This window comes from Coturnix japonica, chromosome 1 (assembly GCF_001577835.2).
Source record: "Coturnix japonica isolate 7356 chromosome 1, Coturnix japonica 2.1, whole genome shotgun sequence".
NCBI classification, from domain to species: Eukaryota; Metazoa; Chordata; class Aves; order Galliformes; family Phasianidae; genus Coturnix; species Coturnix japonica.
In genome coordinates, this window is record NC_029516.1 from 53030477 (window position 1) to 53047201 (window position 16725).

Consider the following 16725-nt stretch of genomic DNA (forward strand, 5'->3'; position numbering starts at 1 on the left):
TCATCACTAAATTCATTCATTAAAAAGATACCAAAAATTCTCTCTAAAGTACAGGTTAATAATATTCTGATTCTATAAAAGGCGTACGTTTTACAAGGAAAAAGGAGAAGAAAGGAAGAGAACTTCAAGGAAACACTGCAGTGAGGTTTTCTCACTTGCTCTTGCCAGCCTGTTTCTGCTGTACTTGTTGCTATTTCCACAGCTGAGTGCAGTTTCTGAGAAGCTCACCTCACTCCAGCAGAAGCTGACAGTCCCCAGGTATACAAAAGGACTGTTTTAAACAGAAATCTAAAGAGAAGCTGAAGGGAAATTCAGTTCTTAGCACATTTCATACAGCTTGCTCTTTTGTATTGCAACGCTTTCCCAAATTTGTCTTTAATTGAGTAGTTTACTGCCTTGTAGTGTCGTAGTGCAAGTAAACCCACAGTGTGCTATCTTTTAAATTGCAATTTAATTAGGTCTAACTGAGCCACAAGAATATTCTATATTTCAGCTTTTGGATCAGAGCAGATTGTTTTTCAAATATTCAGCTAGCAAGAAATGTAATTCCACTATCTGCTTATTAATACAAATGAGTGAACTGAATGGAGAAGTTAAATAAATGAATAAGTAAATCACACATTTGTATTAAAGAGATGGCCATCCTTATGGCAAAACTCAGACTGCACATGAGCCATCCAGAAACAAGTAAAGAGACTTGGGTCTGGTAAGTTGATAAAGACTGTGAAACCAGGTGATCGCTTCTGCTCTGTATTACAGCATCTTCTGCATTAACATCTCCCCCTACATTTTTAAGAGCACAAAAGTACACCTAGGTCCTAAGGAGCATTAAATAAACATGAAGAAGCAGCACGTCTCATTAATCACCACTGACTAAAGGCAGGAGCACCGCCCTGTGCTATCACAAAAAGAGTTGTTCCTATTTTCCTACAGCCCCGCTGCCTTCTTTTGTGTGGTCAGGATCCCAGCCTTCCTGTTCCTGAACAACCCAGCCTGGCTTCCTGGCAGACATCAGTGTCAGCCCAAGTGCAGTTATCTGACACTGCTCTGCCTTTAGGAGAAGTGCGCCAGGAAGACGCACTTGAATAAATATGTAAATTCAACAACAAATTGCACAGTCCTTTCTCCTTCCTGCTAGCACCTCTATGCGGAAAAACCAGCCCCTATCTGCAGGTCAGCTGGCAGGGTAAAAACAGTTTTCATCTTGTCCTGCTAATAGCCGGTCATTCAGCCTTCAAAACCATTTTCATAAATACAAGTCAGTCTCAAGGTTAAACCTCAGAACCACTCCCAGCTGCAGATCGGCCATTTAGGAATCTGTCCCTTTGGAACGGGTATGTAATTATATATGTCGATTGGCTGTCTTGTCGTGGAGCATTTATACAAAATTAACACCCAACATCTGCTGGTGTCTCAGGGATGATGACATTTGGCACACATTCCAGAACTCTGAAAATTGCTCAAGTTAAAACAAAATTAATACAGAAAATAGCATGTCTTAATAGGCACAAGATGACTTCAAGGTCTGCTCTGATCACGTGAAAGGACAGACCTTCATGGCAGGGTTGCAAGCTTTTTTTTTGGATAAGGGCATTCAGCTCTGGAAATTCCTGCTTTTTTTGATGGTACTAATAATATTTCATAAGGTTTTTTTTAAACAATCTGCTATGAGGAATGAGGTGATGACCAAATTATTAAGCTGTTACCATTTAGCAGAACTTGTCAATTAAAAGCACTTAAGTATCCAGCAGTTTCCACTAAGAAGGAAGTTCAAGTCAGTAGAGGTTAGACACACTTAAGTTTTCCTGCAAGGCCAAAGGCCTCTTTATTTGAGATCGGTATAGGGTTCTATTGCAACCACTGCCTCCCAGCAGCTGCTTAGCAGGATTTGGCACAGGTCTGTCTCTCATAATTAACCCTCCTCCTGTGTGAAGAAGAGGGCAGCGGAGCTGAGTTCAAAGAGTCTGGATCCAATGTCTTCTTCTGGCAGCATCTGCTGGGGGCTGTTGGCCAAGTCTGCATCTCACTTCCCTGTGAAGGGAAATAAACTGCAGTGCAGACCCACTCCAGCACGGGTCAGCAGCTCTGCTGTGTGAGCGCCACATTTCAGTGTTGTGAAGTTGTGGAAATACTCACGGGGATCAGAAGTCACAGTGCAGTGCTTAAGCTGCAAGCCCAGAAAGATTCCTACGTCATTATGGGTCACTGTTTTGTTTGGAAATGATTTCAGAATTTGAACATAAACTTATTATAATGTTTTTTTCTGACAGAGGGCAGCGTTTGGCAAATACCTGATTCTTCACAATATAACAAAGGGCCAACAACCAAGCTGAATTATATTACAACATAATAAAGTCATAATCAAACAGAATGGAATTCCACCTGGGTCTTCCTCAACTAATGCTTGATCACAGAATTTTTGATAACAAAACATATGAAGAGCATATACACACATCCGTTCAAACCAGAAACTATATTCTTGCTGTCATCAGTACAATGCTATTTTAGCTCTGTTACATCTGTCTTCCTGATAAAACAACGCAGCCATCCTCCAACTATGTGCCAGCAACCTGCCAGATACAGCACAAAGCCTACAGCAGAGCTGGAGTCTCAGCCTGGTGTCATGGTCTTGGCATGACACCTGGATCTTCTAAATCCACTGCAATGCTTGAAAAATAGGCCATGCCTCCCCTTTTTTTTCACCTCTCTCCATTCTGTTTTACATCCAATTTGCAAGTACTTGGAAGTAGTTGAAAAGCTGAGCTAGCTGGATGCCACTTCCCTTGCTTTACAGCCTATTGAACACACAAGCATAATGGCAACTTTGCAAACCCTGTGTTTGCGTGTATCCTGGAAGATGATAAAACAAAGAGTACCTTATGGAAAGGAACAAATCAAAATGAAGCAACAGTTAAAACCCAAGTTTTAAAAAATAATAATAATAAAAAAGAGGGGAAAAAAAGAAAAACTATAGAATCATAGAATGGTTTGGGTTGGAAGGGACCTTTAAGATCATCCAGTTTCAACTCCCTGTTATAGGCAGGGGCACCTACCAGGTTGCTCAGAGCTCCATCCAGCCTGTCCTTGAATGCTTCCAGTGGGGGGCATCCACAACCTCACCGGGATACCTGTGCCAGTGTCTCACCACCCTCACAGTAAAGAATTTATTCCTAATAGTTAGTCTAAATCTACCCTCTTCCAGTTTAAAACTATCATCTCCCCTTGTCCTGTCGCTACCTGCCCTTATAAGAAGTCCCTCCCCAGCTTTTCTGTAGGCCCCCTTCAGGTACAGGAAGGCCACTATAAAGTCCCTTTAAAGCCTTTTCACCTCCAGGCTGGACAACCCCAGCTCTCTCAGCCTGTCCTCATAGGGGAGGTGCTCCAGCCCTCTGATCATCTTCATGACCCTCCTCTGGATCTACTCCAACAGCTCCATGTCCTTCTTGTGTTGGGAGCCCCAGAACTGGACACAGTACTCCAGGTGGGGTCTCACAAGAGCAGAGCAGAGGGGCAGAATCACCTCCCTTGACCTGCTGGCCACACTTCTCTTGATGTAACCCAGGATATGGTTGGCCTTCTGGGCTGCAAGTGTGTATTGCGGGCTCATGTTGAATGAACTGGCACTCCCAAATCCTTCTCCTCAGGGCTACTCTCACGCCATTTTCCACCCAACCTGTATTTGTGCTTGGGATTGCCCTGACCCAGGTGCAGGACACTGCACTTGGCCTTGTTGAACTTCATGAGATTGACATGTGTTCACCTCTCAAGCCTGTCCAGGTCCCTCTCAGTAGCATCCCTTCCCTCTAGCATGTCAACTGCATCACTCAGCTTGGTGTTATCTATAAACTTGATGAAGGTACACTTGATCCCACTCTCCATGTTACCTACAAAGACGCTAAATAACACTGGTCCCAGCACTGACCCCTTAGGAACACCACTCATCACTGATCTCCACTGGGAAACAGAGCCATTGACCGCAACTCTCTCAGTGTGACCAACCAGCCAATTCCTTATCCAGCAAGTGGTCCATCCATCAAATCTATTTTCCTCCAATTTGGAGACCAGGATGTCATGTGGGACAGCATCAAATCAATGAACCTTAATGAATAAGATCTAATTCTTCAATGGGAAATGACTGACCCATCTTTAAAACACCCTTGTGACTAATAGCTTTTTCATATGCTACCTTCTCAGTGAAAGTATTACAAGCAATTGCTGCTCAGCATCTACTTTTGTAATGCAGTATGGATTAGCTGAGTCAGGTATATTGAAGAAACTGGAAAATAAAGGTTACTGTTTTGCTTTGAGCTCTGTGTGTGAGTCACCAACAACCACGAGACTTGTCTCGTGACTTGCTACTCTCAGATCTGTGATGTTTTATATATAGCACTCTGCAGATGAAAAAGGAAATCTGAAAGAAAAATTGTTTATGAAAGCAAAGGTTTTCAAAACAGAGCTCAGAAGATCCTTGGAAGCAATGCATACAACTCCCTCAGACCTCAAAGTGCCCTGAAAGCTTCCATATCATAAATCACAGACTCATAGAATGGCTTAGGATGGAAGGGCCCTTAAAGCCCACCCAGCCACAACTTCCTTCCATGGACAAGGCTGACACCCAGCAGCTCAGCTGCCCAGGGCCCCATCTAACCTGGGCATCCAGGGATGGGGCACCCACAGCTTCTCTGGGCAGCTGTGCCAGGGCCTCACCACATCCTGAGAGAAAAACATCCCCCTAATATCTAATCTAAATCTCTCCTTTTAGTTTAAAACTGGTCCCCATTGTCCTACCACTCATCCTCCTTTGTCCTTGCCCATGTAAAAAGTCAGTCTTAATCCTGTTTATAAGCTCTCTTGTCTGACTTGTACACTGAAGCAGTGATTGCCAACAAGTAATGTCAGGCGACTTTCAGATATTCACATGAAATGCATGTTCCCTTCAGGAAACATTTATTTGCCATAGGAATCACTGCACTGCCTACAGGGGACATGAGCAGCTTGGAGACACAGGCATGTAGCCTGCAGAGTTGCAGGGAAATGACCCAGGGCATCTCAATCTTCCACCTCAGGCAGGAATGGGTGGCACAGCACACAAGTAATGCGATCAAAGCAGAGCAGCAATTTATGCAGACCTGAAAGTACATGTTTTCTTAAACAGGATGATTGAGTCAAGTCTGCAATCTAATTGCATAAACTAAGAATTAGCTCCTCAGACTGCGGGTCAGCTCTGCCTAAGGGAAAACATCCCGAGCTCAATTTTTACTGTGGCCATTTTCTCCAATTTTTCCCTCACTGGCAAGAGCTTAATGGAAAAAATCACTTCCACTTCAATACATTTCCATTTATACCATTTATCTGTGTCACAGGCTGCAGGTCAGCATAAATTAGTTTATGATTAAGAAGCACCTTAAGAATTAATTCACAGGAAAATTTGAATCAGCTCTGCTACTAGCACAGTTACGCCTCCAAAAGTGTGGCACAAGCCTGCATCAAGCTGAGAATACAGCAGCGGATGTGTGATATAGCGGGTTGGACTAGATGATCTCCAGAGGTTCCTTTCAGACCCAACAATCCTGTGATATTTGAAATGCAAATTCAAACTAAGTCAACTTTTTTTTCCTCCTGTTCTTAAATGTAGAGCTGTCTTATAATGGAAAATATTAAGATCAAATTTAAGAAGTGGACAAGTGATGGATTGTGCGCGTGCAGCAATAAAGACGGTGCCAGTCTTCCTCTACACTTCATTACTAACAGAAGTGAGGCCATAGAACAGGCCTGTACTAGCAGTTCACCTTGTTTGCAGATGCTTAAAAACTGTTTGACTTTTCAGGCTGAGTGACTTCTCAGTTAAGTTAGTTAACTGAGTAACTTGAAGTTGAAAAATAGTTTTGTCTTTTCTCTGAAGGTGAAAGTCAAGAGGATAATTGATTCTTTGGGTCACGTTACTCATCTCTGTTCCTGAGGAATAAGCACTGTGGTCTCCTATGACCATGGTGCTGCTAAAGCCCCAGCTGTGGATCTCAATCACAGCATAGACACGTTTTGTCCCCATGTAAATTGTTCAGCACTGGCTCTGCAATGGTTTCCTATACATTTTGATGAATATCAGTGTGGAGTGTAACAACTTAAATAAGCAACAGGGGAGGACAAAGATTTTCTGCATAAGTATATGGCGTTAAAATGCTCTAGAAGGCAAACACATCATCCATGTATTTAATTTGAATAATCTCACCCCAAAACAGTTTTCATATGAAAGATCTTCCAGGCACAATGTTTTTTCTAGGGCACACCTGTAAGTAAGCATAGCCATTTCAACTATAATCCCTAAGATTTAAAACAAAAAATGCAAGGCATGCTTCAATCTTTGAGGAGCAATTACTCAAACCCTCTGCAAAAACAACTTGGGAAATGCTTAAAATTATAATGAGTAGAAATAGCCTAAGCTGTAAGAAGTTTATCTTTGTCTCATCCACATTCCCTCTCATGTTTAAATCCCTAGAAAGGCAGGCACACGGATGGATTGCTGAGGTTTCTGCAGAGCCTGTGATTTAATTCATCTCTCTCCAGCAGACATCTCATGCCAGTAGCATTTTGTTACCAATCCTCGGGAAACTGTGGCAGCTACAGCAGAGTGTTATTAACTTGGACACTGCTGGAAGCCTGGACACTCACAATACCATTACATTGGCTGTCACATGGGAAGGCTGTGCTCTGAATGAAACAAAGGGCACTTGCGAGAGTATTAATTTTTAAGATTGAATAAACTACAATAAAATTATGTGCAACAGCAAATCTGTTTCATAAAGGAAAGTCCGTAAGCCCCAAGCTTATACAACATAAGCTGTGTGCTACACCATGTGCCTTGCTTAGTAATAAGCGTGACTATTGGTATCAGCTTTTTAGAATTTATTTGGAGTCTTGAGGTCGCCTGAAAGTCATAGGAATACATCATAATCCAAGCTATAATTTTTAGAGGTTGAAGTTTAAAAGGCTGCCATACAAAAACTTCTCCCTGTAGAACTGCAGAGAAAAAATGTATCTAAACCTTCCCTTTGGTTTTGCAATGTCCTGTGTTACAATCTGGCACTATTTAAAATATTCTCCATATCCAGAATACACCAGCCTGAGGTCACGGGAGTTCTGCTTCCAGAGCCTCCAGGTACAGCTTCCAACTTTGCATGCCAAATCTGTCACTTCCAGCAGTCTGTTGCATCTACCTACTGAAAACAACTAGAGTAAGCCCATGGAACTCCGTGTTGTCTCCAACACAGTCAAGGACTTGTCTTTTTTGTCCTGCTACTGACAGTGCAAGCACAGGTCCCTGCTAGCTCTTACCTGTCCATCTTTGTTCAAGTTTTGCCCTAGCATGACCACGGCACAGTCTGACCCAATGCTTTGTGTCTTCAGATTGAAATACTTTGGTCACAGTGGCTTTTGCTCTGGAAGTACACAATCCTCCACACCAGTTCCCAAGTTGTGGTTCATAAAGCCACAGCGACAGTTCTGCAGCACCAGAATGCATTAAAGCTTAAGCCATAAGCCAAACTGAAGATGAAGGTAGTTTCCTGCAACTCAAGAAGTTTGGGAACCAAGGAGCTTAAGAGAATGAGCTCATCATTTTCCTACGGCAGTCTCTCATCGCTTTAGTTCAATTGCCGTAGCTGCAAAATGAAGTTACAGCCTACTGCAATCCCTTCTTTTGAACAACAAATAGGATAAATAAAATCCACAAAACCCCACAGAGTAACTAGATACCAAAGTTGACTGCAGCAGCCACAGCACAAATATCTACCAGTTGGCCCTTACACGCTTGTATCATGCTGGGAACACTTTCAGGACAAGCTGGACAAAGTCACCCAACACCCTCACCTCCTCTTTCACTTGCATGCCTTTGTTCAGGAAACACTATTCTTCAGCTCCATGGCTAGAAATAAACTTTTTCATCCTTAACTCCTTATTCACTAGGGAAAAAAGCACTCCAGAAAAGCCAGTACCATCTTTGAGTAACCCTCCTTTGCTGCTTAATACCCAACTCTGTCAGTAAACACAGTGCACCTTCACCTGAACACCATCCTTTGCCCTGGCAGCCCACTACCCGAAGTTACTTATAAAGCCAAGATTTAAAGCCAGTAGATCTTGGAGCTCCGGCCAGTTTCTGAGGTTTTCAAAGTCCTCTCTTTCCTCCAAATGTAACCTGCCTTTAGAAGGCAGATGTTTCGTGAGAAGTTTAAGGCTCTCAGCAGACAGCCAGCAGACTTATTCTACGGTCAGGGGTGCACTCTTTAAAAATCGAACACATTTCTTGGTGAGCACTAATGAAAAGTTTCCTTCCAACATGGCCAAGGGAAACAAAAAAAAGTCAGCTTACTTCTTCCACATATGTTAGGAGCTCACTCAAATAGTCTGGTGAACTGAAGCAGGTTTTGGCTCAGAGCTCTGATGTCTCACGTGTTGTACTGTAGCATTACAGCGAACTCTGATTTCAGGTTAATAATGCTTTCTTGCTTGAAATCACACCCTGTGGACACAAGACCATCTTCTCCTAATCTCCTGTTGAATGTGGGAAGGCTTCAGAAAGGCCCAGACCACTGAAACAGTCCAGTGAGTCCATTGTCTTCAAAGCAGAAAGGGAAGGAAGGGTAAATCTGCAATTTTGTTTCAGTCATTACTTCCTTTCATCTTCTGCCTTTGAAAAAACTTGGGGCTAAGAAAGTATTTTTTCCCTGGTGGATCTCAAAGCTTACAGAATCTATTTCAGGGATACCTAGGCCAGTTATATCTCAAAAAGGGGAAGGCTGCTTTGTCTCCTCTTTCAGGAATGGCAAGAATGACATTTAGAAGCAGTTGCAGCACAGGAGCCAAGCGCTCAGCTATCAGGCTATGCCAAAACTGTGGCTTTGCACTTCGCTCAGCATTCCTCACCTTTGGGAACCAGCATTACGATGCCATTTACATAATCCCACAGCTTCCCTAACCCAGCTACCTAAGGGCTTTTCCCCACACCCCATCAGGATGTGTCTGTGTTGAATAAGGAGATAAAAGTCATCTCAAGGATATCTCCAGATTCCAGATATCATTGAAAGACAACGATACTTATTAATGAGTTATTGAATTTCTGGTGGAGGCACTATGAAGGTTGAGTCAAAAATATTTAATGAATATTTTGCATCCATCTCAAGGACTTTCACAAAGGTAATGAAAAGCCACATGCTCCGGATCTGCACAGAACACTACTAAAATGCAATCTGACAAGCGGGGCTCTTTCTTTGGTGGGGATGGTGGGGGTTTTCTGCTAATACTACTAGCTTACACTAAAAACTTCCAGCTTTTCTGTGAGTTCATAAGCAAGGACAAATGATGAGCAGGGATGCAGAGGCACTTCAGAAGTGTTAGCTGAACTCCATTGTCAGGTGGCACAGGCCATACAAATCAAACAGAGGAAGAAGGAGGAAAGCATCCACACACGGAAGCAGAAGGGAGGGGAGAAGCAGCCTAATCAAAACTAACAGCAGGATTTCTGCTCACACTTCAAACTGAGAGCAGCTAAGGCCCTTCATTTCTGGTTCTTGAAAGCAAACCCCTGGAGTCTGTGTGGAGAAGCACTACACAAAGAACAGACAACCCTTTGAATTCAGTCATTTTCAGAACTATCCTCCTTCTACCTCCCCCAGCATTTTTCCATTCTTTTCCTTTATTCATTAGTATTACCTTTCCATGCTTACTGACCTTTTCTTTTATATGATAAAGCCAAGTGTTCAGTTTTGGAGTCTGAAGTTCATTATCTCAAACCACTCATCACATACTGTTCTCAATTTCAAGCCCACTGGTTTTTGAGATGCTGCTTGAACCACATCTCTTGAGAAGTCTACGTGTGCGTGCATCATCTTCTCTCATTTTTGCTAAAATTTACTCATACCTATAAGCTTTATATTGTTCACTGTAGTCTGACCAAACATCTTCCCCGTAACTTCTATTCCAAAGCACAGAAACAATTTAGGAACCAAAATAATTTGGTCAGGCATCCAGTGAATCTTAATGGAACCTATGAAGAGCCTGGACATCCACTTGAAAGTCATCAGGAAGCCAGAAGTTGATTTGTTTCTTTATTGCCACGCATGCTGGCCCCGCAGTCACACATACAGCTTTTAGCTCTTGGGCCAGACTCACCCATCAAGACACAGAAAAGAGCAATGGGGACTGAAACCTCAGGGCTTTCCCAGCACTAACTAAACGTTCCCCAAACTTGCAGCAGAGAACTAGAGAAAGAAAAGCAGAAGAGAAAAGGTGGGAGCCAGCTGTTCAAAAACTTGCTGTCACACTGCAGTGTGTACAGGCTCTGTGCAAGCAACCACTGCCAGAACAGTTAACCTTTGCCAACTGCAGTCATAAATGCCTCAAAAATAAGCACCAGCAATCTTGCCATAAAGTATTTCATTCAGACTGCCTCTGTCTCCACTCAAACCCAACGCAGCATTAAACCTTCAGCCTCTAAGTGCTAAAAGCCAATCCATGTTCTAACTAGAACATATCCCATCGTACAGGACAAAAGAAGTCTCACTGAATTTCAGTATGCTGCTGAAAGTTCAAAATGAAAGCAGCAGAAGTGTTTTCTGCACGATGTAAATGTATTGCTTTCTGCTGGTATTTGTGCAGAAGATAGGATTAGTTTCATGCTGTCTTGCAGCATGATCAAGGGCAGTGTAAGGATGATAATTAAGTGAATTCTATTGCTAGCTGTCACAAGTGATAAATACGATGCATAATTAAACAAGTGGCACCTAGACTGCCTGGAGGAAACAATTATTTAGTGCTTTCATTAGGACAGCCTCATTTCTCTCGCTTTTTTTTCATTATGCATTTGTGTTTAACAAACCTGCTGAAAACCAGCAGCTTATTATCAGCTCCCACGACTGCAGCTGCCCAGGAACTGCCTGGTGGGAGCAGACCCATGTGTGTCACTGGAGAAGTTCTTACCTTGTGAGTACAGGAGGATCTGCATCTCCAGCAGAACGCAGGTGAAAACCTGAACCAGGTTCTCCAGCCCCAGCAGCTCAAAGACTTCCCGCAGTGGGTAGTCAGAGAGTGGCAGCTCATTGGGCCCAGGTCGCTGGCAGATGATGGGCTCATAAACCCCATAAAACTTCAGCGACCGGCCAGGGGGCGGCAAGGGCACCTCGTAAAGTATGTTGTGGATGTAGCTCTCCAGGGGCAGCGGTGGTGGTTGCTGGGAGGTAACTGCCTTGTAGAGCTGGACCAGGAACTTCTTGCAGGCTTGCATGAAGGGCAGAGGGGTGATGAGACATATGCATTTGGAGACATACAGAGTGTCCCTGCTGATGTCGTAGGAGTTGTACCGCTGGAGCTTGGCGAGGGAGGTGGCGTCGCCCTCATCAATGCTGCTGGCCAGGGAGTCCATGCTGCATGAGGACGAGGCACAGACGCTGCTGTACTGCTCAGCATTGTGCATCTGGTACAGTGTCTGCATGGCTGTGCAGATCTGCTTGCTCGTGACCTCCTCATAGAAGGTGAGCACAAACCCATAGGTACGAGAGCCATCTTCCCTGGTGATTATGAATGAGTGGAGCTGTGGATCTCTGTTGTCAGCCTGTGTCCTGAAAGACAGCCCTTTGGGCATACATAGCTGAGGAAGAGAGAAAAGGAATAGTTATTTAAGTTACAACTTTATTTTGTTACCTTCACCTCATGGGCACTTTTCTTTCTTTCACTGCATCATAGCAAACTGTTTGTTATTAAACATCATCCGTCTGAAAGGCAGCCCAAGAACAAACAACCTAAAACAGGTGCTACTTAAAAGGAGAGAGAGTCATGACTGATGAAAGCCTCTAAATCACTCGTCTATTAAGTCATTATGACTTATCTTTCATTACTACTGTGTAGCATTTGTCTCTTTTGTTTAAGCAGCATATGAAGACATTCAGATTTGTTCTCACTTGCATATACTGTGCTCACAGTACTTAAAAATTGACTTATGCAGAATTCTTGTAATTCATTGATCCTCCCTAATTTTCTTCAAGACAATGAAGCAGTTGATGTACAGCTACCACATTTACTTTCCCCTGCAAGTACTACAGAACAACACAGATTGGAAGAAGGAAGAAGGGGAAAAAAAAGTAGTCTATGAAAACCTCAGTTTTGATAAACCACACAGCAAAATATTTTGCAGAGACTACACTGTGCTGGGTGTTTCTTTGAGACACGGCCCTGGTAATAACTTGAGGCATTTTTCCAGGCATTCCTCAGCAATTCTATCAGCTATCTAATACATAATAACAAGTATCCAGCAAAACATGTTGGAATGTGCATCAACACAAAACTTCTTATGTTCTGAACAAATCAGCGTGCTTATAAACAAAGCTTCCTTCAAATCTTCTATCTGAAGAAAAGGAGAGATGAGAGGGAGACCCTTCAAAGCACTCCTGCTGTTCCAAAAGGTAACACTAGAAGACAACTGTCAAAAACCAGATCACCTGAAACAGCTGTTAAATAAATATCCTACAAGTCTTAAATGTTATTCTCTCCTCCCTGATATACACATTGCATGCACACAAAGGAACTCTCATCCATTAAGTTTCTGCCACAGCTCAGCATGTGCAGAATATCAATATTTTTAGTTCCTGGCTGCAAACCCTGGCAAAGAGGCTGCTGGATTTGACCTAAAACAAGGCATGGGAAAAGCAAGAGAAGACGGGAGAGCACTGAAGGAAGGGAATGACCAAGAGCCACTTAAGCTGCTAAGATCAAAAGGAAAGACTGGCGCTCATTTCCAAGTGATGCAGAGAGCTTCACATTTGCAGCTAATGCATGAAAACTTTCATCTTAGTGCCTTGGACATCAATCACTCCATCATAGCTGTGTTTGCTATTTATGGCACAGTAAAGAGTTGGCAAAAAGCATTTTGGATATGTTTTCTGTGTACAATACAGGGAATTAAAACATGCTTGTATGAGGCTCATAATCAGCACAGCCTGGAGAAGCAAAAGGAAGCTGTAACGAAGCACGGCGAAATGATAATCAATGAATCAATACCTCCTCTCTACAATTGATGAGAAGGAGATGCTTTTTTTTCCCCCTTAAACACAGAAGCACACAGGCAGGATGTGCAGGCTGTAATCCCTGCCTCCTGCCAGCCTCCTCCACCTATTTCAGATGTTTCTAAACCAAAGGCTCCCCCTGGACCACTGCCCATCAGCACAATTCAACTCTTCTCCATTAGATCCTCTATTTCACTTTCTAAGCCCCTGTATATTTTTCATACTCCCGATGTGCTGCACGCATCCAACCTGAGCTGTGGGTGAGGGAGTGAAAGGGAGGAGGGAGGCTTCTCTTTGTGTTAAGGCTCGTTCTTTCAAAGTAACCTGTAATAATTTTATTTCAGTAGATGAAGTTTGAAACAAGACAATGCTTCCTTGGGCTCCAGGAATATATGTGGTTATTTACATACCTAAAAGGACGAAAGCAGGAGTATTAGTTCCTAACAATTTCACAGCTCCCCTGCACTGAGACCTTCAGTTTGGTATGAGAGATAACTCGCAGAATGGTCACAGAAGATAGCATGTGACAGTAGGCAGGGATAATCACTGAAAGCAGTGTGGGGGAAAAGAAATATTTCCCTATTAAATAGAACTCTGCATACTTTAAAAGAGAGGAAAAAAAATGACTCTCAGGCAGAGTGATTTCTCAGGACTTCAGGGGGTTATTTTTAAAGTGACAGGATGGTTTCAAAAGGCAATTGAAATTCCCAAGGCATCCAGCAGCGCCGAGTTCTCACAAGTTAACCTTGAAGGATTTATGCATTTTCTTCTCTGAGGAAAATTGCTTCTGGAAACTCACATAAAGCAAACACATAGGCAGAACTAATACAGCAAGGCAAGATCAGAAAGGCCAATAATTGCCTCAAGGGATTCTGTGGAGGTGGATATTACTTTAAATGATGTTTCAGATCAAAACAATAAAGAAGTTTTCTAAAAGACGATTTAAAAGACCATTAAATACTGCTGCTGTTAGTAAATGCTTTTTTCTTCCCCTTCGAAGACACTGCAGATGAAAGCTGTGCTCTTCAGCTATTTGATTTCAGAGGAATTCAGCTTGTTCAATTATTTTATTTTAATAGTTCTCTTGCTGCTTTTGGTATTCCATTTTTGTCTGGCAGTGTGATCATACTTCATGAAGACAAGACCTTTGCAATGAGAGGCACAAATAATGCAGCTATTCCAGCTACTGCCTCTTGCTGTCATATTCTTGCTGCCCAACCCCATCACTCCTCCTCTTATCATCCCTAATTCGGAGGCAGAACTATAAGGCAGAAATAGCCTCAGCAGTTATTATCATCCCAACTGTGCATGTCAAGCATTGCTCTGATTGCTCTGTGCCTTCTGTGTATGCAGAGTAGTACGGAGACCAACCCAAATATCACACCATCTCCATCAGAGCACATTTGGAAGCGGAGAACAGAAATTCCCAGCTGTCAGTAGGCAGAGTGATTGATACTGGCCTCAGGCTCTTCTCTGCCTTTCTACACATGACTGCAGTGCCATTGTGCCAGCTCTCAGTGTCTACCTCTTGCTCTGACATTTAAGGCCAGGCTGGATGGGGCTCTGGGCAATCTGATCTAGTGCTTGACCCAGCAGTTGGCAACCTTGCTTATGGCAAGGGAGCTGGAACGTGATGATCCTTGAGATCCTTTCCAAGCCCAAACATTCTGTGATTCAGTGAAATGACAATAATTTGTTGCCTTTGTCAGGAGACAGTCTTAACACGTGCTTTGGTGATTTTGGAAACATCCAAACCCAGTATGACTGCTCTGTTGTAAACAACCCAGGAACCATTTTAGAGTTGAAGATGTCAGGAAACAGCTTGAGAAGAGAATTTCTTTACCTACCATGTTGACAGCATCCTGGTCAAAGGGGTTCCACTCAATGTTCTGAGGATAATGGGCCAAAACCTTGGACTTGAAGGTTCTTCTTAAAGGACTCTGATCGAAATTCTCTCCTACGAAAAAAAATGAAGAAATAATGACTTGGGACAACAGCAAGGCTTCATAGGGAGATGACCTGGGTAGCTTTCATTCACTTCATTTCTTTTGTGTACGTGAAAATGTACTTCTGAAGGAGAAACAAAGATTCACATTCAGTGTAACCTTACCTTCCTTTCCCACAAAATCTTAGTATAGTTTCAGTGTAGCTTCTAGCTCAGTATTTACTGCATAACAGTGTATTGCTAGGAGAAAAGATATTGCTGGAGTTTTATGGAAAAAGACACTACCATTAACCAAATCTTCATCTTTCTCTATAGATTTAGCAGCATGAGATGGCTTTACTTAAATGCCGAAACAGTATTTTCTCTCCAGTTTGTAAGAAACCATCTTAGAATCAATAAAACACACGAGCACCTTGCAGCTATCACAAATAATTTAAGGCTTCAATATGGATTATTATTTATATCACAAGTCTTGCATGAAGATTAAACATTTATTTTTTCTACGTTGAGTTTCAAGGACAGACCTTTTCCACAGATGGACTTCAGAAAGTACAAAGAGGAAGACTGACATTAAACTTCAAGCAGATACACATCCAGTTATCAGCATACAAAGGGTGTATGTCAAGGTGATATTGTCAGTGGAGTTTCCACCACTTCAGAGTCTACACTGTGCTACACTGCAGCTAAAATAGGAAATAATCTGTGAATTCTACTACCATATATGGTGCTTTTTTAGATATCAGGCTACTAATTTAAGGTTTCTTGCTTTAAAGACTAAGGGTAGGTCTTCCCTCTTCGGTTCCATACTCACCTGAGAGAGGAGAATAAGCTGAAAACCTTGAGTTCAAAATGTGAAATGTTTTCACTGTAGCCAACTTTGCACTCATAGGTACCTTATGGAGACTTCTCTGTGTTACTTAGATACTTTTTAAAATATAATCTATTACTGAAATAGAATTAATTTTCCCTAAAAATAAAAATATTTTAATTTCTCCTTCTACTTAAAAAACAAATGTAAGGAAGCTATGAGTCGGTATTAATTCAACAGCTATTTGCAAGTATGGCTTCTCAATCTTTCTTTTGAGGAGCTTAGGATCGACTGATAATTGAGGGACACACAATGGAGAAATACACCACTGTAATTCACAAGACAATAATTATACTGGCAAAGTTGCAAAGTTTTAAGAGAGTTGTAAACCATTTGTCATATAAAATAGAGCTTTCAAAGTTTATTTTTTTTTCTAGCAGTGCAAGTTTCTCTTTATTTTTGTGGATAAAAATAGGAGGAAAAATACGCTTCTACAAGGATATTTTCTGCCTGAGAGGAAAAATGCTTCAAGATGAGTCAGCACTGCACATATCCTGGGGCAGGAATAGCTGCGAATGGTGAGGCGTGAGGAGCAATGGCACGGGAATCCAGTCTGCTTCTCGAATCACTCAAGGAAACCCCTAAACCCACTAAAAGTTTATGGATCACAGAAGTGAAGAAAACCAGAGGCATCAGCTAACCTCTACCAAATGAAAAGCAAGTCAGTGTTTAGCTGATTAGCTCACCATGTTTTCCAAGTTGGACAAACATCTATAGCAGCTTGAAACGTAAACCTTGAAAAGATGTTCTGCATGCTGTTACAGGACTATGACTGAAGTATGCAAAACCAGAGACTACCACTCTATTACACAACACATCAGTAGAACAACCTCTCGCTTTGATCCAGAAGTTCTTTGCTGAGG

The 16725-nt window shown here is 42.3% G+C and overlaps 1 protein-coding gene across 4 annotated transcripts in view; it reads right to left on the reverse strand.

Annotated features, from left to right (window-relative positions):
* Positions 1 to 16725, reverse strand: part of DENND5B (DENN domain containing 5B) — an 89456-nt gene that overhangs the window by 36722 nt on the left and 36009 nt on the right. For all 4 annotated transcript variants that reach the window (XM_032445502.1, XM_015866103.1, XM_015866121.1 and 1 more), the window contains 2 exons: positions 14897 to 15006; positions 10972 to 11638 (listed from right to left, as the gene is read on the reverse strand). In XM_032445502.1, the coding sequence (XP_032301393.1) occupies positions 10972 to 11638; positions 14897 to 15006 (777 nt within the window). The remainder of the gene's footprint in view (positions 1 to 10971; positions 11639 to 14896; positions 15007 to 16725) is intronic.